Here is a 26998-nt window from a genome sequence, read left to right on the forward strand (position 1 = left end):
TTATCCACAAACCTGAATGTGGGAGACTCTTAAACATATGTACACATTGGAACAATGACTTGAGAAATTACTTAATCGTGAACTTGGAATTACAACATGGAGAACATGCTTGTTTTGTATCAACTGCAACACTAAAATGAAACTTTCATTAAAAAGAAAACTCTAAGATTTCTACAAGTCAGTGGAAAAAATAATTTATTGCAATTTATTTTGCACATTAACATGAAACATTTATACATATATATTCTGTGTTCATAAAGTATAGTAGATAGACAATTTTTATACACAAAGTAATTGCACTATCCTATTTTATAATGCAAATATTCAGAAATGTCAAACAGATAAGAATGGATATTATTCACGCAAAAATGCACCATACATTGAAGTTATGGAAGGTCAAACACATCTGAAACCTTGTCCAATTTTACCAAATGTATCAGCTGGTAAAATAGGAGACACTATGTCCCCTTACAAGTTATATATCTTTGAATTATGCCATGATGCCAAGAATACCATCAGGTTCTCCCCAGGAATAATATAAAATTATTTCTAAAAATTAGAGACCAAAACAAAAGGCAACCATGACAATCATGTTCTAGCAGTATGCCTGTCAATTCTGGGAGCTCTATCAGAAAAGAATTAGAGCACTATCAGTGGCTTAAAATTGTCCAGCAAACTATTATTAACATGACAAGTTAATTTAGTTAATATAAAACAATGCAAAATACATTGCAAGAGAACAGCAATTCAGTAAAAGTACATCAGAACATGCTTCAAATGGCAGTGTCAGACAAACAACCGCCTCCTTTCAACATAGACAATGTTTACTTAGTGTCTACAAAGCCAAAATGCAGGATGACATCAAAAGAGGTACCTTTTTCTAACCGAGTTTTAACAGTGCATCAAGTGTTATTCACAAAATGAACAGGAAGCATGGTAATAGCAGAAGTAAATATGATAAACAAGTTTTATAGAATAGCTTTCATAATGGTGCTTTATGTATTATTTTTACAAATAGTTCTTTAGGTTCTTCGTTCTGCCAAACAATTGAAATGCTTCCCATCTTTCCAGAAATGTCACTGATTTTTGCAACCACTGTACTGCAAAGATGGAGATGAAGATGGTGTGAAGCATCAGACTGAAGTGGTTATTTATGGCGTGCATATTATGCAATTTTTATTCGGTATTATTTGGTGATAGGAAGGGCCATAAAACTGACATGCAAAAACGCATATCAAAAAGAAAAAGGAAAGCTTGAAATACATGCCCATAGCAGAGATATAACAATACCAAACACTAAGGAAAAAGTAGCAAGCAAGCCTGGAGGAAAATGATGAGTATGATTTCAGGACTAGGGCAAAAGACAATGTTACTGCACACAGGAATGGAAGATATAAAGTGAAGTAACATCCATAAACTCATCCTTACTGCCTGGCCCTCTATTTGGAGACAGTATTGCACCCTGTTCAGCATCCTTTTCCTCTTCCCTCAGCTCAGAAAGCATCTTGCTTTGTTTCCTTGAGTGCATGCAAGTAGAATTTGAAAAGTAAGGGATTTTCTTTGAAGCAACAACATAGTGGATCAATGTAGTGACAAAATATGTTTGACAACTTGCAACCAGTATTAGTAAATAATAAAAATAATAGAGCATAGTTAATACAAGCATTTATTTTGTATGTGTTTGCTGTATGTAAGAACGTAGCAGTTCTTACATTCCCTGGTGAACTACTAGCTCTGAGATACTTTAACTTGTTCCAATTAGTAATGTGGGGACATGGGAGAAAAACATATTTGGAAGAGGGGAATGATGGAAATTGCAGTCAGACATCTGAGGTTCTCTGCAAGCCTTATGTTTTATGAGTCAGTTTCTCGTGAGAGAAGCTGCAGTTGAACCGCTGTTCATGCAAGCAAGCAGACAAGTAGGTAGTCAGAGTTGCTTTGGTTCTATGTACGTTTCTGATGCAATTCTAAATTTTGTTGGAATGGTAATATGGAAGAGATACCTTAAGTGGGAATAATGTAAAGGAGCAGCGTTCTGAACAGACAGTGAGTGATTCAAGTAAAACAGATCTTTCCCAGAAATAGATGCTACTCATTCACAATAGAGATGCCAACTTGGTAACCAAGTCTGAAGTATGATGAGTTGCTCCAACCCTATCACATTCTACAGGCTCAGTGAACACACAGCATATTTTAGACCTTGGTTTCATACCTCTATGCCAGTTGTAACCATTTTGTCCTCTTTCCCCACCATATATCAATTACTGGGCTTCAGGGTAAAACATTATGCTAACAGATTTGTGAATGCTGAGCTTATCAATCCCTTAGACATATGATGAAGAAGGGAACACATCACTGTGATTCAAATCTAGATTTAAAGATATTGGAGGTAGAAAACTTCACAGTAAAAGAATTATCAGCAGAAATATCTTCAGGATGACTTAAAAATATTTTCAGGTTTACTTCTTTAAATCAGTTCCTGCAATATTCTGGAGTGACCATTCAAGAAATATATATAACATGTAGATTCCGAATATATGTTAACATGCAATATTAATCATTATGAATGGCCCCCACTGAAATTAATCACACTACACATGATAATAAACATAAGCATGTGTATATATTTGAAACGTCAGACGGAGTAAGTATCTGAAAAGAAAACCAAAACTGTACCTTTGCAAAGCAATTACTCTAAGGTAATACAACATAAAAAGTTTGTTATCTGTTTTCTACTTTTGGATTACAACTATTATATACAGACTGTAAAGTGCCAGAAATAACAACAGTTTGGAAATCTTAAAGTAGTAAATCTCAGAGCATCTTTTTGTGTGTGGACAGATGAAATGGTGCAGGGAGTGAAAAAGAATGAAAAGACCATTAGAGAATGATCTTCTTTCAAAGTCACCTCTGACAAAATGATTATCAGTTTCATTCACCACATGAGTTATCTTTCTACTTTCCTATTCTCTGAAACTTACTACAACATAAAAGAGATACCTGTGATGGGGGAAGTCCTTCTGTGTATGATAATTATACATATAACTGTAACTAACAAAAATCAAGAGAGACTTTTCAAGTGTGCTTAAACTGTGACTCTTAAGTGCTCCTGACAGCAGTTTTCTGTCAGGTGTATTTCTGCCCCTATGTCCCCCTCTACAAAGCTGAATTATTAAATAATGGTAACAGCAGGTACCTCTCAGGGCTGCTGTCAGATATTATACAAGACCTCTAAAAGGAAATGGCAATATTTAAAATCATAAATTTCCTGAACCTAAAGTCATGTGAGATTGAAACATGGAAAAAAACAAACTTGACTCAGTACTCATCTGAAGTTTTACATTTCAAATTACAATATTCCCTGATACAAATGATAGGACATAATTTTTTTAATGCAGAAAAAAATCTAAGGTGTTTAATTAAAATATATTTCATATACAAGTATGGATTTGAAAAATGGTACCCATGTGAAATTACAGTTAACCTTGATATAGAATAAAGTCAGAAAAGTACTATCAAAAGTGGTGCCCAGAATATTATTACAAGTAATACTAAAATACAGACTTCAGTAGAGTTTAAGTACAGGCTCTCCCCTGAATTTTAATACTGAGGGGTTAATATTGGGAGTTATCATTAAAATGTCAATATTCATATACTTGGATACCAGTGGTATTAAAGCTGAAGCCGATTTCCTAAAGATCCCAAATGGTTTAGCAGCCTAAATTTCATTTTCAGAAGCACATGAGAATTCAAAAGTACAATTAATTCTCTGTGACTTCTCAGTTCAGTGAAGGTTACTGATGACTTGCATTATTTTAGTCTGGTATTTTTAAGATAAAATACATTAGTTTAGAACCTTTTTGTATTACTTCAGGACAAATTTCAAGCTATGTGTATTACTTTTACCCACTTTTCCCCCTGTTTGCAATGGGTGGAATGTATGCACCTGCTCAGCTATGGCAAATCAACTGGCCTACAGTAACCTGATTAAGTGTCTAAGTTTGTAGCCCACTTATGAGTTTAAATTTCATTGTCCTTTAATAAGATTTTGGTTACTACGTGCCCAAACTTCTGAAATTGACATAAAAGACCACTTAGTGCTTGAAGAGCTTTACACTATGTCATTTTGACAGCAGGATTTAGTTTCATATGTCATTCAGAAGACATATTTTTCACCCTGTATATTTTTAAAGTAAGACCTCTATTACAGTCTGTCCAAGCAAGCAGATCCATCTGAAATTAACAGAAAACCACACACATCAATTGAAAATTTGCCTGCAAGTAGTTGCTGTACTGTTGCCTAAATATTTGAAGGCACATTTAATCACTCACTGTAAGAAATCAAATGGTAAATTTTGAAGTGCTGATAACCAGACATGTCAGCTAAACAGAAATGGACATTATATTGCAAAATCTACTACAGTGGAGAAATCCGTAAGAGAGAGAGAGATAAATATTTAAATGCTTGGCATTCCCTCAAGGACTTTTTAAAATATGAAAGTATTCTTTCAGGGACTGCACAAACTCCAAAGGCAAATAATCACGGCCTTTAATCTGCTGTCAAGATAATAAATGCATTAATGAAAGTGTATACAAAACTGTTCATTTCTTCCAGGGAACATTTATTTTGCAAATGCAAATGGATCTCAGTGGTTTAGATTAAATTTGTCATATTTATACTGTGTTTAAAAAAAATACACTTTGGTTAGTCATACCTCTGTCTCTGTACTCTTTCTGGACAAAAACCAAACCTGCATTGGTTCTTTTTTACCCTTCATAGAAACTGGACCCCTATATTCCAGGTGGAACTGAGGATCTGAATTTTCTGGTGTCATAAGACACCTGAAATTGAAAGAGAAAACATGTAAATCTATGTACTATGCACACATGCCATGCACTATATAAAATATTACACATACAGATACATGAGCAACTTAACAAAACAGTCAAGTCTATCTTCAGATCATTATTATATTTGCATACAAATAATGTTGTATCATAATAGACTCTGCAGTAGTTTCATATGAACTCATACACTTAAATAATGCAAAATGATAAGGAGAAATTATTTTAAACTAAAAAAGGATAGATTTACATTAGATATTAGGAAGAAGTCCTTTACTATGAGGGTGGTGAGGCACTAGAACAGGTTGCCCAGAGAAGCTGTGGATGCCCCATCCCTGGAGGAGTTTAAGGCCAGATTGGATGGGGGCTCTGAGCAACCTGGCCTGGTGGGACGTGTCCCTGACCATGGCAGGGGTTGGAATTAAGTAGGTGATCTTTAAGATCCCTTCCAACTCAACCCATTCTGTAATCCTCTGATTCTAATGTTTTGATATGTTCCTATCACTATCAGTTCTGAAGACACTTTGATGTTATACGGAAAAAGTGCTTTAAAATGTCAACAGCAGTAAAAATGGTTACTCACTCACCTGTATGTATACTCAGAGACATTGATCTTTCCTTTTTCTCCAGTAGTTTCTGTTCTGCTTGTTAGATTGACTGTATTTCCAAAGAGACAGTAACGTGGCATCCTTTGGCCTATGACACCTGTGACTACCTCACCAGTATGGATTCCTATTGTTATCTTTAGAGAGAAAAAATAATGCTTGAATATTTAAAATCAGTGTGGCTAATCTGCTGCTTCCAACTAAATACAGATATTATGCCATTTCCATTTACTAGCTGTTATTTGTGGTTTTTTTTTTTCCCCCTCAGTGGACAACTCCAGCTTCTTCAAAGTTTTGCATTTTGTGTCTTTATTTATTTATTTTTTTATTATTATTGTAGTGTTATGTCTCTGCCTTCCACAAGAAAGAACAAACATATTTTTCTAACATGCACCATGCCATTTTGCTATTACATACTGTGAAATAAAAATAAGTGGAGAGAGTGGCATACTCTGCAGGTCTGTGTTTAATGAGCTCTCAAAGATGCAGAAACGGATGGTTTAGGCCAAGAGAAAGACTGTTTCTCAGAGGAAATATGGTGTTTTGCACTTAAAAGCTCAAGTACAGGGGTTTGAAGAAACTAATTCTTATAGCACATTATGGCTACTGTAAAGCCCCCAAATCAAACCTTCTCACTTCCTTGCCCACTGAAAAAGTGAAAAACACAGACCTAAGCTAAGTGTTAGAGAAACAGGCTTCATATAAATAGCAATTAGTATCAAACTCATTATTTATTTTGCCCTCAGAGCTTTTTGATGAGGACAGGTCAATGCAGCCTCATCAATCCTATATTAATGCACCAACACCTTTAAAAGGCCCATAATGACTGAACTGCCACTGATATACACTACTGTTAGAATCATAGATGTAACTGCCTATGGAACCATACTTTTCTATTTATAATGCAATTATTTTCCCATGCTGACAAGAGGATCTCAAGCACAATTGCAAATGTCAACAAGAGATACTATCATTCTGTTCATTGAGATGAAGAAGACTCAACTAATTGTATTTGATGCACAGTGCAAATTTGTTGATTAGATTAAAAAGATCAGAAAACAAACACACATGACGTGGACCTAATTTAGTTCTTTAAATGGTTAAGCATAATTTTAAGGTCTGAGGAACTATACACAATACATCTACATGTGATGACTCTTCATATTATTTGTAGAGATATGTCTCAGAATAAAGTTTGCACAGACTGGGACTTTAGCATTATGGTATTTACCAAAGCATTATCATCATATCAAAGAACAGGCTCTTCATTCAAGCCCACACATTTACTAACCTGTACAGGCTCACCATCTACTTGAACTTGGCCTGCTATTTCCATCATATCCAATGCCAGGTGACAGATAGATCGTGCATGATGAATGCAAGGCTCTGGTAGACCACTCACTGTCATATACTTGTCCCCAACTGTTTCCACCTATTATGCAATAGGGAAGACATGCATTGTTCAATTAGTTGAGTACAAAATTCTTACTGTGGACTTTAGAGTACTAGAATGGATGTAGTGCTTCCTTCAAGACGGCTTGTCCTTTCAAATATTTTCCGTTTGCTTTCACTCAAATCATTCTAATTCTAATGACCTCTTCTTGTTATTGATAAGCATTTATTGTATTGATAAAAAATCAGTGTATTAACAAATTAAAATAACACTGATTATGTGAACTTCAGCCTCTCTTTTTGGGTCTTCTAGAATTCATGTAGAAACTGAGTGCCGTGTTTACTTTGACTCACACACTTATTTACTTGGTACAGGATATAAAACTGATTTCTAGTAAAAACTAGCAATAGATTTCATACATGTAACATACAAGCATATACATGCACACACACACATATATATATATATATATGAGACATACATATCTACTTTTGTATCTCATAACGACCATATCTCCAACTATACCTCATTGCTACTGAAGGAATGAAAATCACATTGAATAACCAAGTAATAGGTTATAATTTACAACCAGGAGACTGAGATATATGTCTTAAAGCATAGGGTCAGCAGAACGACAAACTGCTTACTTAAGTATTTACATTTGCTAAATGTGGAAAGAAAATTATACATCCACGCAACCAGTGACTGTGCAGAAAAACTGCTGAAAACTATGCCCTGTGTGCTCCTTCACACACTTAGCGATAAACAACATACTCTTCTTTAGCTATGTATTATCAGGCAACACCATTCAAATCTAACTACTTCTTTCAAAAGCCTGAAGTCCAAAAGATGGAAAAGAGAGACATGACAGTAAATTATTGAAAAGTCACAGTTTAAATTACTTGAAATTTTTCTGCTTACCTTGTAAACAAATGGATTCCTTCGTGAATCAGTCAGAATATCAAATCTTGTGTAAAGATCATTTAAAAGGTTAACAATCTTCATGGCTCCCTCTCCAGAGGCATGTTTACTACAGAAAGCATTGAATCCAACAATGCCACTAAAGAGAATGGTGACATTGTCATAACGCTTAGCTGGAACAGGACGTTTGTGTCTCAGCTCATTTGCCACTGATGGTGGTAGAACAGAGTACAGTAACCTAAATGAGTAAGGAAAGAAAGACAAAAGCAAAAAAAGAAAGAAACTTAAGAAAGGACTTTACATATTGCAGACATTATTAATTCTTCTGACATGATCCATTAGTAGTGTCTTGGATCATTTCTACTTACTCCTTAAGCATTTCTGCTATATCTACTAACCTGTCAGCGTGGTGGTACAGAGGATATAGTAAGTGGTCCATAGAATGCTGTCTAATAGTAACATTTTGGGCATTCATCAGATTCACCTGGCTACAGCAATGGCAGGTAAGAAAGCTTGCAAAACTGCTATTTTAGGTTAATTAGGAAAGCAAAAAGGATTGCCAGTTCACTTCTCATAACTGTCCGTATAAAGGAAGGAGACATCAAAACACCTGTGTGAGCTACAGCCTATGCTGCAGAAGACATTTGACAATCTGAATTACAGAAAACCCTATAACGAATTAAAATGAAATGCTCTTTCTTGACTCCAAAATTACTGGCGCTGCGTATCTTTTATATTCCTTCCCAGATTCTTCTGTTTTGTGAAGAAGGTACCTATAAATAACATATTGCTATGACTGTTTCAGATCAAAATCAGGATTTGGTTCTTACGTATCTGTTTTTTTCTTTTCATCTTCCAGTGCACGTAGTGTGTGCTGCAGTCTGTCAGTGAGGATCTCAAGCTCTTGAGTCAGCTTATATTCCTCTCTGAACTGCTCTCCCAAAAGAACCAGATCACGGGTAGCATCATGCAATGGAATATCACTCAGATATAACCCTCTTCTGGTTAAATCATCCAAGTTCATCACACTGCAGTGTGGAAAAACAGATAGCAATATGGGTACAATTAAGTTTGCCAAAGGAGCATTTAAACCTCAGATGAACAGCAGAGATTGTGGAATAACAGAAAAAAAAATTATACTTCTAAAATTCTGGTTAGATATATAAAATATTCCTTCTACAAATTACCTTATTTGTGTTAAAACATGTCTGTTGATTTTTGAATTTAAATACAGAATTCTTACTGAGGAGTTCCATGAACATATGAAATGCACATTCTTCAGTGAACAAATAAAAGTGAGATTATCTTAAGGTAGCCTCTACTCTTCTTGTCTTCATCCACTCTCTGTTTCACTTTTACACGTGAGATTAATGAGGTAATCTGGTATACTAGCTCAATTAGCTAAAGCCTTCCATTCAAGTCCCAATCCCTTTTTATAAACATCACTGCTCTTTTAAATTAAAGCTTGAATCCTCAAAAAATGAATCCTCATAGGAAACTAAATCATAGTGACATCTCAGCTTTCCCAGAATAAGAAATAAGGGGCAAGACTTGCCAAAAATCACTGAATCATGAGATATTCTCACTTGTCCAAACTAAGACAGAGCATCTCAATGTTTATATTGAATTATTTAATAATCAGCTAACTTCTGATGTTTAAATGCTACCTCCTCTTTCAGTATAAACGAAATTCAATTAAATCAATACCTGGGCCAATTAATCTCTGTAGAAGTACTTTCATAAGTGCTCTTAAAATTAGTAACTGTAAAATGAAAATCAATATTACAGAACTCTTATGGTTTAAAGTACCTTGGTGAACAAAGAAAGAGAATGCTGTCTGCTTCAGGCAAGTAGATCATTTGCCCTTTCAGGCGTAAGCAACTGATTTCTGTGCCAGTCAGCTCATCTTCACACTCCAGTTTTTCTACATCTAACAGCCCCTCCTGGTGATTAAAAAAAAAAAAAAAAGTCACAATTATTTGCAAAGTCACAATTATTATGGCATTGGTATGTGTGTTACTTATCGCAATGTGTATGTTAAGTGCTTTCACAATGAAGGCTGTCAGAATGTCTAAAAGTTACACCCAACGTTAAAACCCAATTATCATTTGAGCACAGCACACTATCCTTACTTTAATACTATCATTTTCTACTTCAAAGTTACAAAACATGGTATCTTTATCTTCATGTTTATAACTTCTTGTTTTCTTCTGTGTGATTTCTTCACAATCATTTGAAACAAGATTTGCCTATTCTATGAAGTTCTAATTGTGCCTGGGAGAAACTCTAAGAAATCTTGTTGGTTTCTCTCAGGTACAGTTTTCTATAAATAAACAGGCTCTTTGGCATAGTAGGCTCTACTCTACATGCTGCATTGCTTCACATTGCTGCCTTCTCCCCTCCCTAGAGAAAAGGGTACAGAAATGTATAGGAATGTATGGGCTTAAGCAATATTTGTCAAGCAAAATTTCATATTTGTCTCCCATATTGTTATGAAGCAAAAGTGCATATAATTACCTTTCTACATTTACTTTGGTATATGCCATATGTGGGGTTGGCCCCTTGCACAGAAACCATCAGGCATGAAGTAAGTATACTTCACCATTCCTATAAAACATTTAACCTAACTAATGAACATGAATTCAGACCTGACACTTTTTCTTGTCTCAAGACTCAAAAGAGATTGAGCTTACTACTGTTCAAAGAATATTTTCTGAATACTTCTGCTTTTTCAGCACTTCTTATCTCTCCAAAGCATACTTACTTATAGAAAAGCCAGGTGAATATTCTCTAATTACCTTGGTCCTCAGTACAAAGACTGTATTGATATGTGAGAGAATCCCATGAAAACTAATATCAATATGAGGCCGGACCAAGGAGAAAACTGACAACAGACTGCAATTTCCTGGCTGCAGCTAAAATGTAAAGGGAAAAAAAAAAAAAAAGGAAAGAAAAAATGAAATGTTTTACAATAAAAGTATACATGGAGTAATTATATTCAATTAGCTTAGATGACAATACTGAACAGAAGAGAACATGTACTTTTTACATTTCTCCATTACAACACAAGGCTTTCAAATTAAGGATTTTACAACAAAAGTATGTTAGAATTCAAAGTACAACTCTAGCCTGCAAGATAACCTTGTAAATTTGTGTTAGGATATTTCACATTAATTATCTGACAAACTGCCCCCATTCTACAGAAAAGTATAAAAAAGCTTTTCAGTGTTTTCCTCTTAAGTATCCTCCCTGTAACTCCTTTTACAATGGTAATCCATATTCTCTAAAGTGTCATCTGGTAGCAAGGATTCCAATGGCCATCCTCAGCAGGCTAAATAGTTATAGCTGTTCCATGAATGACCTTGAGAAAAATTTCAAAGCTCTTCTTTCAAATCATTCCACAAAATCCAGGAAGACATCACCACAAGCCAATAGCAGGAAAAAGTAAATAATGTAAAATTGCATTTTAAAAATATGGCTATGATTCATATACAACATCATATGTGCAATATTAGCCCACATAACTATAAAGGCCATTTATTTTTTTAATTATAGAATCATAGAATCATAGAATATCCTGAGTTGGAAGGGACCCTTAAGGATCATCAAGTCCAACTCTTGACACCGCACAGGTCTACCCAAAAGTTCAGACCATGTGACTAAGTGCACAGTCCAATCTCTTCTTAAATTCAGCCAGGCTCGGTGCAGTGACCACTTCCCTGGGGAGCCTGTTCCAGTGTGCAACCACCCTCTCTGTGAAGAACCCCCTCCTGACGTCCAGCCTAAATTTCCCCTGCCTCAGCTTAACCCCGTTCCCGCGGGTCCTGTCACTAGTGTTAATGGAGAAAAGGTCTCCTGCCTCTCGACACCCCCTTACGAGGAAGTTGTAGACTGTGATGAGGTCTCCCCTCAGCCTCCTCTTCTCCAGGCTGAACAGGCCCAGTGACCTCAGCCGTTCCTCGTACGTCTTCCCCTCCAGGCCTTTCACCATCTTCGTAGCCCTAATTCTTTTACTTTTGTTTCTTTCTATCGTATAATTTTTTCCTACTGCTTATTTTTAGAAACTCTCTGTCCTTTCAGGCAAGAACCAAGTTATCCTATTCATATACAGAATACATAACATTAAATTGGCCTTTGAATGATCTTCTATTTCAAATAACCAGAGGAAATCACAGCAGCTGCATTCAGTTCAGAACACAGATTTATATCACAATCATAGTTTGGCTCACCTCAGCTAATATTGATGCTTATAATGCACAAGCTAAGAAAGCATATAACTTCTGTTATTCAGCTCTTCCTTTTATGTGCATCAGACACCTCAAGTACATATCAAGGCATTTTTGTGAAGTAATATATACAGACTATGCACCTGCCGCTACATTATAGAGAAGTATGTGCAAGACTATTTCCTAAACCACAGGCCAACAAGTCATGCTGTCATAAATCCACTTGTTAATCTAACACTTTTGCAACAAATATATCTTGGAGCAGGCTCGTGAAAAGTAAAAAATAAAAATAAAATAAAAAAAGGAAAAAAAAGCTAACACCTGAGCCATGTGGGTGATCAGGTATTCTCTGTTTGAGCTTATTCTCTGGTCTGTTACTGCACATTACAGACATGATCTTTAAGGAACAGAATTGTTGCAGGTTAAGGGCTATTTTTCGTATTCTTTTTTCAAACAACAGGAGCACAGTACAGCAAGTGTTACAGACTTAAATGGAAATGCTGTTTAGACAGAGAATCCTAAACCTGTTTTACTCATCTTTTAAAATAAATAAACAAACAAACAACAGCTGTGTATCATCTAGCATAAGGCATCTCTATGACTATGTAACAGAATTATCTAACCTGTGGAAGGACTCTGTATATAGCATTGCCACACTGTGTGACCACCAGATCTCTGTCAAATATTATGTGGAAAGGAAAGGCCTTGCAGAAAGTATAGGGACTGATGCGAGATTCTTGGGTACCATTTTCTTCAAATCTGTCAAGGTCTTCATAGTAGTCCTCTTCTTTAGACTCTTTCTCTTCAATTAAAAATTGAATGTGGTCACATTCCTCATTTCTCTGTTGAATTACCTAGAAAAAAAGTAATGAAGGAAAAGATGAAAGACTGAAAACCCTTCTATTCATTATTAACTGCAATGCTACTATGAAGACAGGGATACATTTAGACCAGAAAGACAAATTCAAGAATGATAACTGTGTCTTTAAAAATTCTGTGTTTTAGTAAGTATTTCTGATTTTAAAAAGTATTTGTAATTCCAGGGCAGGAATTGTGTCTTTGCTTAGCAACAGTTGTTCTTCACATGAACAACATACTGATGATCATTCAAATATAATATATATGTGATGAGTGAAATGTACATCTTGAAATCAGGGATTCAGGCTCAGGTTATGCTTGCTTTTATTGGTATGTGCCTCCCAACAGGACTCTCCCCTCTCCTTGAGTGGATCTGTGTCAAGTCTTGAATTACACAAACCACTTGAATCCTTCTATTAATGAAAACTGCTTGCAAGGCCCGTAAAACAACAGCAAATAGTGCTTGATTGGAGGGTGGGCATGTCACAGTCAGCCAGAAAAGGTAAATGGAGCAAAGGTTTGAATGTGCAGTTCTTATCCAGTGATGAGTTCAAGATCACACACAACAGATAAAACAAAAAGCAATTACAATCTTCTACTCGATGATCTTGAGGTCTCTTCCGACCTAGAAATTCTGTGATTCTGTGTGATTCTCAGAGTTGTATTCCATATTAAATGAAATCGTAGATGACTCTGGTTATTCTGCATCAGAGAAATCTCAAATGTCTTGAATAAGCATTTCTCTATAGAAATTTTACTGAAAGTTAGTGAAGAAGACAAAATTAATAGGGGTTATTTTGTTTGCAGGGAGAGTCATATGTTATAGTATAATTAAAGCTAATAATTAATAGAATAACATAATTTACCCTGAGAGGCCAAATTCACCTCTTCTCAAGCCTAATTAGATTTAATGACTGGAACAGAACAACTCTATTTACACAGTATTGTTTAGCAGCAACTTTTTGGAACATGTTGCTCTTGGTTCTGTTTTCACAGAGCCTGATCTTAACAGCCACTGAAACAAAAAAAGGCTTCTTAAAATCTCTAATGCATCCTGATTTTGCCCTTTACACATCTAGCCACAGAGACTAATGGTTAAAATAATAAAACAAAACATAGATTGTGCAAACAGTGATGTTTAGACTATTAAACATTTTCCCTCCACAACTGTTAGCTGTGTTAGCTGGTGGTTTGGGGTGTGATGATACTTTATTTGTTCCTATTTGCACGCAGCAGCATAAAACAACATAATAGTAATAGTATTTTATTTCTAAATGATGCTAAATTTAAGAAGGTGGTGCTCCTAGATCTCCTATTTGACTATAAAAAGTTTCCTCATTCACCAAAGCAGTCATAAAATTCATCTTTAAAGATTGAATATTTTTAAGGAAATGTTCACAATAACAGCAGATGATATTCAGAGATATTAGTATTACCACCTAATGACCATCTTAGTCACTGCATACTCTGTCACCATGCGACACCTGTACTTACATGTTTTGTCCTGCTACCATGCAGCACTGTAAGGGTTTTTCATAGCTTCCCATTTTTTATTAGAATGAATGATGCATCAATAAACAAAACTCAAGTGTTAGTTAAAAAAGAACAGCATTAAACTAGACCTGCTACATGCTTCAAAATATGTTTAGGTTTGTTTGAGGTATGATCCTCTGCAGTTACAGACTTTCACGGTGATGAAGTCAGTCATCATGCACATTGTGCTATCTTACTTATCTTTATAGATAAGAACTATGTCAGTAACAGTACAAAGCTGCAAATTTCCCCAGCATTTTCAACTTCATTTGCAACACTATTTTTGACTAGACTCCAGGGCATCTAGAAATGCTGGCTGTACTAGCGCATCATGATAGTGCAGCAGATGCACTATAGGCAAAACACATGGAAATGTGTCAGACCTACAAAACAGCCAGAGCACCAGCTGCACACTAGTGGTAAGCCTGATATGCTGTGGACACAGCAGATCTATTGAATTTGGTTCTGGTCTTCCATGCACAGACCCTTATTAACAGAAGCTACAATCATATTCCTCTACAGGCTAAGAAAGCTACTGAATCATCCTCAAATAACTCCCTATTGGATATGTAATTTCATGATGTCTTTCCTGCTCATTTAATTTATGCACTAGCTCATCTTCCTGTCTTGTGATCTCACCCACCTCAAACAACTTACAACTTCCCTTTTTCTGTGGCATTAGAGATAGTGAAAAAAATCAATCTTCAAAATGATATATATTTATATATCATTGTATATATATATACATATATATATTTCTTGTCCTAGAAGATGAAATCCATCCTAAGAAAGTAATGAAGGTAACACAGAATAACATGGGCTGTCTGCTTAGAGAGACCACATTCTCCAAGTGCATTCTTGAATTACAGTGACATTCACAGTAACTAAATTCTAGTCATTTTTTCTACAATGCCTTGAGCTTTTACTTGTCAGAAAAATTAAAATCAGCACTTCCGGCAATTAACATAATACGTTAAAGTCTGTCCTTTCACCCTTGTACATATGGGTCCAACCTAACTGGCCAGATACCTACTTGGCATAAAGACCTGCTCTAGCAACAGCTTCTAGCAACAACTTCTACCTGAAGTAAGCTTAACTAGGATAGAACTCTTCTATTGTCTCATTCTGCAAGCAAAGATTGCAAGCCACAGAATTTCAACATAATTTTAATATTGTTGAGGAAGCCTCAATTAAATGCTTGACAAATGAAAGTTCAGTGACAGAAGTGACAAAGCCAGGAATTAAGTCTAATTCTTTTGCCTCCCTCTGTGGTCTTAGCTGAAGTGACATCAGCTCACCACGTTTAAGAGCTCAATCACCATAGTAACTGCAGTTAAAAATTGAAGGGAAAATCACTCTCTTGGTTTCAAAAAGAATATATAACATCTAACTGGTTACCCACCTGTGCTTTTCAGAAAATGTATTTTCAACATTTGCTCTTGCTTAGCCAAGTGAAAACTCAGACCAATATTTCAGGGAGGGACAATTTAGGGAACAATTATTTTAAACATGCCTCTATGGTTTAATATATTTGGTGAGCTTCACACAAGATATTAAATCAAACAGTATCAATGTGATACAGCATGTATAACAAACACATGCTTATTAATATATTTAGCTTTCTCTAATGTAACTGCAAGACAAGACTCAGTTCTATACATATGAGTGGGTGCCTGAGATATACTCAGATCTCAGCATCAGTGACAAACAAGAATGTCCTTAGACAAGGATCTTTTTCCTTTGCATTGTGAAGACGAATATATAGCCATTTTTTTGTCATTTAAAACTTAATACAGGATTACATTCTTTATCTCTTTTGATCAAAACTGACCGTGCAATGCTACTTGACAAATTTCACTGCAGCTCTTCCAGGGTGGTTCCAAGTGGTACCATCGTTAGCTTTGCACACCCAAGGCTAAAACTGAAGGGAACTGCACTGGGCTGAGCAAGCAGTGTCACCTCAGCTGCTCCTCATACGTTTTGCTCTCTAGATACTTCATCATCTTTGTTGCCCTCCTTTGGATGCTCTGTAATAGCTTTATATCCTTTTTATACTGTGGTGCCCAAAACTGCACACTGTGCTCAAGGTGAGGCTGCACCAGCGCAGAGCAGAGCAGGACAATCCCTTTCCTCAACCGGCTAGCCATGTCGTGCCTGATGCACCCCAGGATACAGTTGGCCCTCCTGTGATCTTGTCCAAGATCTTCTCCGGCACTTTTTCATTTGATACTGTAAACCATCTTCCCTGACAGTCTGAAAGAGATTTTTATAATCCGATCTCAGATAATAACAGAACTGCAGCAGGCTGTTTTCCCAATTTTTATTTTTATTTTTTTTTTTTGGCTTTGTAGGATTTTACAACACTCTTCATTGTCCTGTACCATTTGCAGCCCTGAGAGAATCCGTGTCCTGACTTCACCTTTATAGGTCACCTTCATTTATATACAAACAACCTCTGACAAGCAAAGCAAGAGAAGGCACAGCCAGAAGGCTGCTTACAGAGAGCTTATGCCAAAGCTAGTAACCAGCAGCGTGACGATTTTTAGTTCTCATACTGAGACTGGCAGAAGTTAAATATTTTTAGTGTGTTCTCAAAGTCAGGAACAATTCTTAGGACAGTATTTGCTGAAAAAAAAAAAAAGTTCTTAATTCTATTTAGCTAAAATGGATTACAATATCAGGGAAGATAAGGCAAATTGGATTTGAACTAATCAGTTGATTAATGTCAACCAAGGCTTTCCGTAACTATTCAGCTGGAATTGTGAGTTCAAATTAAAAAAAAAAAAATCCCTTTCAGTGCTAACAGAGTTTAAGAGAGACAAACTCAGACCTTTCTTTTTTCCTTGCCTTCATCACACACGTCTCAGGTGTTAAAAGGCATTTTTCCTGACAGACACTGTTCTGGGAAAAGCCCGACTGTATAACATAAGAACATACATATATATGTGACTGAGCACTGGCACAGGCTGCCCAGAGAGATGGTGGAGTCTCCTCCTTGGAGATCTTCAAAAGCCACCTGGATGTGGTCCTGGGCACCCTGCTCTAGGTGGTCCTGCTTGAGCAGGAGTTGGACAAGATGAAATCCAGAGGTCTCTTCCAACCTCACCTATTTTGTGATTCTGTGCAATGCATGAAACAAAACCTAAACACTTAATTAAATAAAAAAAATAAATTGTAAACAATTAAGATATTCTGCCAACTTCTCAGAAACTGTAATATGAAAGACAACTTCAAGCAAAATTTTATGTAAATGTAAACTTAGAAGTCTGCACTATCTTAAGAAGATTTATGTGAGCATTTGTTCTAAACAGTTGGAGGATAAAAGTGGATAACAAAGTATTAAACATCATGTTGCAGATATGGACTTCGTACTAATATAAAGAGAACTATAGATCTTACTAAAACAGTCCTATGTTGGATTGTAATATAAATGTTTGAATAAAGAGATTTGGAAGGATAACTCGGGAATCTCAGCTCTGTTCTTTCAAGTAGGAAGGTAACTCCCATAACAAAATCAGAAACTTAGCGCTGAGTACTAAGGACCTTATCAGTTCAAAATAAATAAATAAATAAATAAATGCCAAAACACATTCTTCTTCATGCAAAAATCTAGCTAAAGTCCAAACTGAAATAATTTACAGAAAAGGTGGTACTGCTTGGTCTATAAAAACTGAGGGGATAAAAAGCAACTGCATTGTTCCTCTGTGCTGTGCTATTTAAACAATGCGTTACTAACAGTCAGAAACACGTAATTACTAAATTATGGAGCAAGGAATTGAGATGAAATAAAATGGTTTAATTTTTTCTCCTGCTCCCACTTTTAGAATGGTGTAAAACTAGCCAGGTACCACTATGACAAACTTTAGTTTAAAATCCTCATTCTGTAACATCAATGATTAATAGTTGACCCATGGTGTAATAGGGAGAGACTTCTATTGTCTGTGTGGATTAATTGCAAATTTTGGCACTGTCACCCTGCAGAAACATAGTACCTGTTTATTCCCTGCTTAGGTACCACTGAAGTTTGTGATTACCCGTGGAGTAAAGCACTATTTGGTGTCACTAAAGGTGTCAAAAGCTAGGCTTTATTAACTAGCAAAGATGAGAAGTTCAGGGCTGAGATAATATACTAACAGAGACATATTTTTTTAACAGCAATGAGAAAAATCAGGGTATCTGATGTAACAAAATGAGAGAGAATGTGCACTTTTTCAGTTAAGAGGTAATACCAATTTTTATGGGCCTATATGCCTTTGGATCAGAGAGTCTGGAAAAACAGTTTGGATTTAAATGAAACTTTGTGTTCACTTACAATGGATTTGACCAATATTGTCAAAATTCTATTTAATTACAGCACAACAATAAGATATCCAGAAAAGCCTAACAAAAACAAATAAAAATGAAAATTAAAATTTAGAAACACTATTTAAACTTCTTTAGGACATTTATTACTCATGAGAAGTCATATACAGATATTGGTACTGTCTAATACAATCTTCTCAGTAAAGTAACATTCAGACTGAGGGCACAATTTGTCAGACTTTTGTTCTGGTAGCTGCTTTGCACAACCTGGATTTCTCCTCTTTCCCAGTGATCACTTTTGTCTTTACATAACCCTTTCACTATGCTGGCAGAACTCTCTGTGATAGAACACCAAGCAACATAACTGAACAGATATGGGTAAAAATAACCCAGAAAAACAAATGTTATTTTGAACCTAGTTCACTTCCTCCATCTAGTTTATTTTATAGCTTCACAACAGCTGGAGAGACACATCAGAAAAAGCTGTTCTAGGACAAGCTCGAGTAGGAAGAGAAGGGGAGACTGTGTAAGTTGCCTGCACCACCAAAAGAAATGCTTGTCGAGCAACAGCTTCAGCATTCTTGCAGCCAACTTTCCAACAGGGTCCTCCTAGTCCGTCTTAACACTGAATAAACAGGGACAAAAGAAGAGGACTGTTTTGATTCTGTTGCATCCTTACCTACCTGACTGCTAACACTTGCTGTAAAAGTTTTAAATATGGATTTCTACCAATCAAGAATTTAAACAAAGGACATCACGTATTTCCATTGCAATATGGAAAAAGCCATTCATTATAAACTTGAGATAGCTTATAACAGGAAACCTGTTATAAGCAAATACTCCAATATAGGAGCAGTAATTACCTCTGTCATTGGGTCATTTTTAAATCTCTTATGAAAGCAAGCAAACAATCAATCATATTTTATAGCAATGACTAAATAAATGTTAAAGTGAAGTTTTTGTTTTTAGACTTTAGCCAAATTAATGCTAAAATAAAGTATTACTTCAGCTAGAGTAGTGAAACTGTGCTAGAAAGGTAGTGTGGTTAGGGAACAATTAAAAAAAAAATAAAAGAAAAAAGTGTGCTGTACCTGCTTAGATTCTTCTGTACTTGATGTAAAATATTTGATATGAACTGCAGTATTGCTAACACCAACAAGTTTTTATGTTGTCATTTTCCCCCTGATGTATCTGAGGCTAACTGCATGTTAGATCAAACCCCGATTTTACACTGTTAGACTGATCAGTTAATTTTTCTCTGTTACTCCGTACAGACTCAAATCAGAAGTTTCTTCTTCCATTTCATGAGTGACTTAGCACACATAATATTATGTAAACTGTATGACTAAGGAAAATTTTTCCTCTTCTGGGGCTGCAGGTGCATATCCAGTCACATTCCCATTCAATGGAACCCACAAACCCAGACACACAAACATATCTTGGTTCTGCTAAGGACCTGGCATGAATGCCAAGAGGAAGACTCTGCTCTCCAGCCAGGTATCACCAATGCACATCAGCCTCACAGTTTACATATAGATAAAGAATTTAGGAAAGTAGAAAGAGAACCCCTAATAACCCAGTAGCAAGTTTCTGTACATCATCTTCTTCTTTGAACAATGAGAATTTGTTCTGAACTGTTCTTGAGTAGGTCTGCTTGCAGATTAAATGCTGGCCTTTTCAGCATGTGTTTAAAGCAACCCAAATGACAGTGGCTCTTCCTGAATCAATACTAAAGCCACAGTCTAACAGAGGACAGCAACAACGATTGTTTGCCATCACTTCACTTGTCTTGATTGCGTCCTAATGACATAAACATTCAATGTGTACAACCCTTCACACATTACCTTCATATCTATTTCCGTGCCATGGATCTGCTGAGCTACTGTTTTGATGATTCCAATGACAATATCCTGTAGACCTTCTCTTTCAGAATAGTAATGCAGAATGAGTCCTTTCCCCTTCTCTGCATCAGTGCATCTGAAGGAAGGGGCTCGCATACCTGGGTAAATAGTAGCAAGATGGTCATGCAGGGCATCCAGGTTCTAGAAGAAGAAATTAAAAACATAATTATAAGGCATTCACTTATTAGTTTTAACGAATGTAAGTACATATCTTGTCTAATCTGTTCCATGATTCCCTTTCTCCTCCTGGTCACACTTCCTGCACATTTGCGTTACTATTTCTAAAATGGCCCTCAGCAGACTTTTCAGGTAGCTTGCAAAGTTCTTTCCATCTACTGTGGAAATGTTTAGACATGAATGACATCAAAACTAGCACTATAAAAATTACTCTAGGTTAAGAATTTATGCTCAGTTATGCTGTATTTCAAAACATTTGGTGATTAAAGACCTTGCATGTGTTTCTCAAACCTGTAGCTCATCCATTTGCATCCTTTCCATATTCTTGTCCCTATAATCTCCCCTTCAGATTTAGGTGTCAAATACAAATAAGTGTGTCTGAACAAGCATGAATCTTTCTCCATATTGTCAATGAAACAACAGACTAGCTCTATCACCATAACAGTCAACCCAAGCTTACAGGGCCTGACAAAGTCCCAAACTTCAAAAAAAAAAAAACAACAACACAGAACACATAGAACATATCATAGCTACTACAAAAATGTTTCAGAAAATGGTATTCAAGAAAGAGAAAAGGCCTTTTTTATTTTAGCTGATATCCTGGACATCTTATGTATTTAACATTAAATTTTCACAAGACAAATTGCAAATCTGGGCAGGAAAGTTAAAATGAGAAATTGATAGGCGTATCTAATGAGATAATAAAAAAGAGAACAACAAGATCAAAATCACACCAAGAATACAATGCTAGCTCTGACTTTGATTAGGAAGCAATTATCATGGCTCCAGCTTGCTGTTTACTGTATAATGTTTAATACAGAAAGAGCAATCTGGAGTGCTGATTAATGTTGCTACCCACATTTACCTGTTGTAAAATGTATGCAGTGTTTTTACATCCGAAGTCCAGAACATTACCGTATATTTAAAATGTAGTTCCCCCACACCGCAAACAAATGCTATCATCAGGTTTTGCATGTTGTTTTGCACAAGGAGAAGTGAGGTGAAAATACTTTCAATGTGCAGGCTGGGCCATTCTCTACCTTTCATGACCATCTGTCAATCACTAAATTTGTGGAAGCATACTGAACTTGATTTCATGTGAGCTGTGAGGTGCTCAAGCATCTGCCTCTTCTCTTGGGAGGCCTCCAGAGGAAACGAGGTTCTTAGAAATGAATTCCATAACAGGCACTCAGCCTGGAACTTCCTCCTTCAGTTTTTTAATTTGTTTCAAATTCATGTTTTTGTTGCTATATCAACACCTCCAAATTAAAACTTGAAGAGGCAACAGTCTGGGAATCAATTCATTCCAGCTGTTAGTGGGCATTCAATTGCAAAAAGCTGCAACAGGCTTGAAGGCAAATGCTGTTAAGATCTTCATAGAGTTCAAGATAATGAAATTGGAAGAGACTGCTTTGAAAGAGCATGGATGAAAACATGAGAGAGCTGACTTCAAGGGAGTGCTCCTGAATCTCTTTAATTGTGTGCAGAACTGTTCTTTCTGTACACATGCCTCAGAAACAGCTGGGATATACTGACCTTTTAGAAAAAAAGATTCTTATACGGAAACAGAGGGTACACTATCCAGTTTTACAGTCATCAACACCTGAAGAATCTCAAAAGGAGTAAAGCAGAGAATGTTTATAATATGGTTGTCTAATGATTAACATTTAAGTCTGGCACAAGTGTTGCTAACAAATGGCAGTGGCCTAATTGTGAAAGACCACTTTGACTCCTTAATACCTCATTACTGACTTTGTCCAAGCAACAGCACAGGTGAATCCACATGATTTGCCCTTTAGTCTCGACTGTCTAAACAGCTGGAGTGGAGGACTTGCCCAGAATGTGCTACAGCTGCTTTTGAGTCCCCAGTGTGTTTTCTCCCTGTGCATGCAGATTATGGGCTAAGCAAAGAGCTTACTGCATCCAGATCTTTGCTCCAACAGAGTCAAGAAGCAGTAGAGACGTGCATCAAGACCCAGGAGCTGAAATTGCTCCCAGATCCTGTCATTTAGACATCTTATCATTGTCACCTCTAACAACTACTCTTTTCTTCTGTTTGAGCCATTTTAAATTGACATTGCAGCTTCTAGAAGAACAAACGTGTCTTTTTTCTAGTTTGTTCACCTGCTGTGGGCCAGAGGAGTGGTCAGGTACACATAAATAACAGGTTAAGTACTCTCCCTGAAATCTTGGCTCCCAGGCTCCCAGATTTATGCCAGAGCTTGTGCTGTGACCAGAGACACTAATTCTAGAGCTGCAGAGAGCAGTGATCATCTCCATGGTGAAACACACAGGGATCTCCAAGCAGGAATGAACATGGACCAGCAACAGTAAGGCAGGTCCTGGCCTGTCTGAAAACAGCAAAGTTATGACTGGCACCTGAAATACAAAGATATGCTGTTCAGCTCTGTGCTGTACAGAGCATCTGGAAAGTGTTTTAAAACAGCAATTAGTCCCATTAAATTTATTGCACTGCAATTATGAACAATTAAATAGCCAAGTAAATGATAACCTAAATGAGTCAGAACTAAAACCACTACTCCAGTGTTTCATTTTCTTTCAGCAGAAAGCTATTGAACATAACAAAAGCACACTTTGGGTTTCTTAGGAGGTATCTCTTTTCACGCTACATCTCTTTGGCACAGTGTCTTCTTTCAATATGATTTGCAATTTTTCCAGTCCTGTGTTTTTCATAGGAAGTATAAATATTAGATTTGGTTGTGCTGTCTTCTTCCTCTTTCTTGAAGCCTGAAGTATCTGTGTTTCATCTACGAATAAACTGAATTCTCTCAGAGATGTCAAGGGAAATAGAATATAAATATGAGATTTATTTTCACACGCTTAAAAAACCAGCAGCCCTCTATTATTTCACATATTCCTGGGCTCAGTACAGGACTCAAGAAGCACCTTTTGGAACTGTTTTATTTATTTTAAGAATCTGACAAAATCTCGGCACATCAAGTCTAATCAAACCTATTTTTGTAAGCATATAAATGAGCTTCCTGACCTAATCTGACTGCTGGAAGCTGCAAAAACAATAAATCACAGATAATGTTGATTTTCCATCATAATTAAAAGCTAAAAAGTACATTGCTGGGACAGCTATTAATATATTAGTCTTGACAGAATTTACAGAAGTACATAATAGCTAATGTCATCTTTTAGCATTGAAATGCAAACAGAAAAGCCTAAAACACTGTCATTAGAAGAATATAAATGTATGCTGTTCACATTACAGAGGTTCGGTGTGTACTACAAACGTGTCCACCATTATTCACAGTAAGGAATGGAAAGAGAAGTATAATGGATGGAAAAGGGGATGAGAAAAAGATGAAAGGACTAGCCCACCAGTGTGTACCCAAAGTGATGGAGCCACCAGCTACATCTTTTTCATCTTTTTTTTTTTTTCATCCTCTCCTTTCTCAACTCTAATCACAGCTTCAGTACATCTTTAAAAATTACATTGATCTGAACGCTTGCTTTGAGGGAAGCCTGTGAATGAGGCTATAAAATATAAAGGTTATCCTTTCCCATTGACAGACAATGGTACACAGACCACACACTTGGTAGGCATCAGTGGGAACAAACACATAACTTGTCTGTCTGCCCAGCAATTACAGTCCATGGGATTTGTAAAAGAATTCTGGGTTGAATAAATTTAGGATACTCTGCAATAATCCAGATTGTAGGGCAGGTACTGAGGGATACAAGTAAATATTCCAGTAATTCAGCAAAACGTGCTTTCTGCTCTTTTCACTTATTACTACTGGAGAGATTTTTAAGGGCAAAGATGACAAACTGCTAAATTTCTAGTGAAAACTGATAAAGGTTTGACACAACTATTGGACAATCGCCTGTGAAACCTTAATCAGTTCAGTGTTTTTAAATTCAGTACAGCATGCAGGTCTCCACAAGAGTAATATATATCACAGACCGTAAATTCAAACTGTTCTTGAAATGAACAATGTTGAGGCGACAAGAAAGGGAAGCCCCTTTTTTCCTCACTTGGAAATAAAACTTTAGAGAAGTCATTACACTTCTTCCGTGCTATTGAAAAACTACATTCAGTTTGCTTTGTTTTACAGTACAATATCAAACTGTTCTATCAAGTTACGAAAGCACAAAAATTGACTTAAACACTGCTTCTCTATCCCACCCTCAGTTCATGGAGAAAATAAAATCTTCTGTCTTAAAGATGAGCTGTGTATGAGCCCCACTCTGTACACAGTGTACAATTAGAAATAACAAGTGTCTGTAATCAGTCAAAGAGCAGTTGGGATACAAAATATCTTGCAAATCTGAAGACCATGTTCTCTGTTAATATAAACAACGTAAAGCCCTTTTAATTAACATGCATAGACAATTTGGTGCGGGGTTTTCATGTCTCTTGTACTCCGTACTTTGGTTACCTAGAAAACTGTTCAAAACTTTTCTTTACAGTTTCAAAATAAATTTCAGATTTATGAATGCCTCTGCAAATCCAGCTTACCTGCCTTCTCATTCCCTTTCCATGTAATTAAACAGACAAAGATGATTGTTTAAAGAGAAAAATAGTACTCTGAAATCAGGTACTGAAATAGGACTGAAGTATCAGGTAACTGAAGAATATATTAACCAAGAGGGAAACACAACAGCAATGCCAGAACTTCTGAGTAGTGAAAAGATCTATAGAACACAAATACCAACAAAGACATTTTTCATACACCTCTCCACAAGTATCTGGAAGATAATACCAGATTATGCCATTTTATCTCCAAATCCTATTCTAACCTGTTGGCTAGATCATACTTCTGTCTGGTCCAATGTATTTGAAATAATTAGGTGTAAAAATCTTACCTGTAAAAATTCTCTGACATTTGAGCCCAGGACACGTAGAATTGTATCATAACCAGATTCTTGACAAAACACAAAAAACATCTTCCCAAACATTTGAAGAATTTCCCCAGCATTTAGATCTAGTTAAAACAAGAAAATGTGACTTAGTTCAAATATCGCATTTCATGCACTTTCCTTACTAGTCTCATATTTATAAATAAGAAAGACAGTACCTAAACTCTACCCAGATCCAGCAGGCCAAGAATATGGGGACAACATGATTCAGGGTCCACATACCCAGTAACGTGTATTCAATACGGGAATCTCAGTACAATTTACTGATTACCTTTGTGGTTTGGGGGCATTGCGCATTCTGTGTATCTGTAGTGTTTTAGATTTTGATACAGATAAGGAAACACTGTTTGCAAACAATCATCAATGTTCATCTCAGGGGAGTTACTTCTGGGTTACAATAGTGTGAAACCACATCAGCTGTTCTAATTCAACATGACTACTAGTCATTGTTGTCTTTTGAGTTCTTGGCTAATTACTCTTTCAGAACAAATTCATACTGCATTTGGGTCTGCAGATAAAATGCAGATAAAATACAGATGATGGGCATAATTCTGCCTTTTAAACTACAGACCAGTGTTGGAATGATTGAAATGCTCAAATGCTACCCCAGTTAAGGGTAGATATGAAATATGACATGCCATAAACACTTCTGTAACTGGGCATGCTTGTTCAGCAGAGAGATCAAAGCTGCAGAGATCAAATCCTTTCTTCTGAGATTTCTTAGTTTTCTCTCTGACCATTACCATGTTTCTATTTCTTTGTTAAATCCTGTGTCTCTCTGCTACATGGATTTTTTTTTTAATCATACATGTGATAAGTGGGCAAAGAAGATTTCCATATTACTTACTAAGGACCTTGCTTGCAGCTGCAACCAGGTCATAGGTTTTGGAATCATCATATATTATTCTGACAAGAAACTGTCCTTCCTCATCTAGCTGTGCCTCCTTCCTAAAAAGAAAATATAACAAAATATTTTTGGTTGAGGGAGAAGCACCAGATCTATAAATCAATTACATATTGTTTGGTAATAATCTTTAAATAAGTTAAGTCCATAGGTTATACCTTTAAGAAATTACTTGTAGAAAATTAGAAATACATCTGACCCATACCTCAGGATAATTAAAGTACAACACCATTCTCTTATGATCATTTGTGCTCTGAAAATAATAATTATGTGGGATAAAATAAATATGATTCTTCAGCACAGAGCCTCACAAAGAAACTACTGAACTAATTAAATATAGAATTTGTAGTTTAAAAAGGGAAATATCTAATAAACCAAGATTAGAAATTTTTTCAAAAAGACAGGTGATTTTTTTTTTAATAAAAAACGAGGTATATGTCATA

General features: G+C 36.1%; 1 protein-coding gene across 2 annotated transcripts in view; it reads right to left on the reverse strand.

Moving 5' to 3' along the window:
- Positions 1 to 262: 262 nt before the first annotated feature.
- GUCY1B1 (guanylate cyclase 1 soluble subunit beta 1) overlaps positions 263 to 26998 on the reverse strand; it is a 40247-nt gene continuing 13511 nt past the window's right edge. The window contains exons 3-15 of one of the 2 annotated variants that reach the window (XM_084286571.1): positions 26499 to 26599; positions 25598 to 25716; positions 20683 to 20725; positions 20528 to 20601; positions 12614 to 12844; positions 10563 to 10679; positions 9574 to 9707; positions 8595 to 8792; positions 7765 to 8002; positions 6742 to 6882; positions 5433 to 5587; positions 4716 to 4842; positions 263 to 1517 (exon numbers count right to left, since the gene is read on the reverse strand). In XM_084286571.1, coding sequence (XP_084142697.1) covers positions 1494 to 1517; positions 4716 to 4842; positions 5433 to 5587; positions 6742 to 6882; positions 7765 to 8002; positions 8595 to 8792; positions 9574 to 9707; positions 10563 to 10679; positions 12614 to 12844; positions 20528 to 20601; positions 20683 to 20725; positions 25598 to 25716; positions 26499 to 26599 — 1702 coding nt within the window. In that variant the 3' untranslated portion in view covers positions 263 to 1493. Of the gene's footprint in view, positions 1518 to 4715; positions 4843 to 5432; positions 5588 to 6741; positions 6883 to 7764; positions 8003 to 8594; positions 8793 to 9573; positions 9708 to 10562; positions 10680 to 12613; positions 12845 to 20527; positions 20726 to 25597; positions 25717 to 26498; positions 26600 to 26998 lie in introns of both variants that reach the window. The other variant, XM_084286570.1, reaches the window with a different exon arrangement.

Source organism: Netta rufina (assembly GCF_964035555.1).
Source record: "Netta rufina genome assembly, chromosome: 4".
NCBI classification, from domain to species: domain Eukaryota; kingdom Metazoa; phylum Chordata; class Aves; order Anseriformes; family Anatidae; genus Netta; species Netta rufina.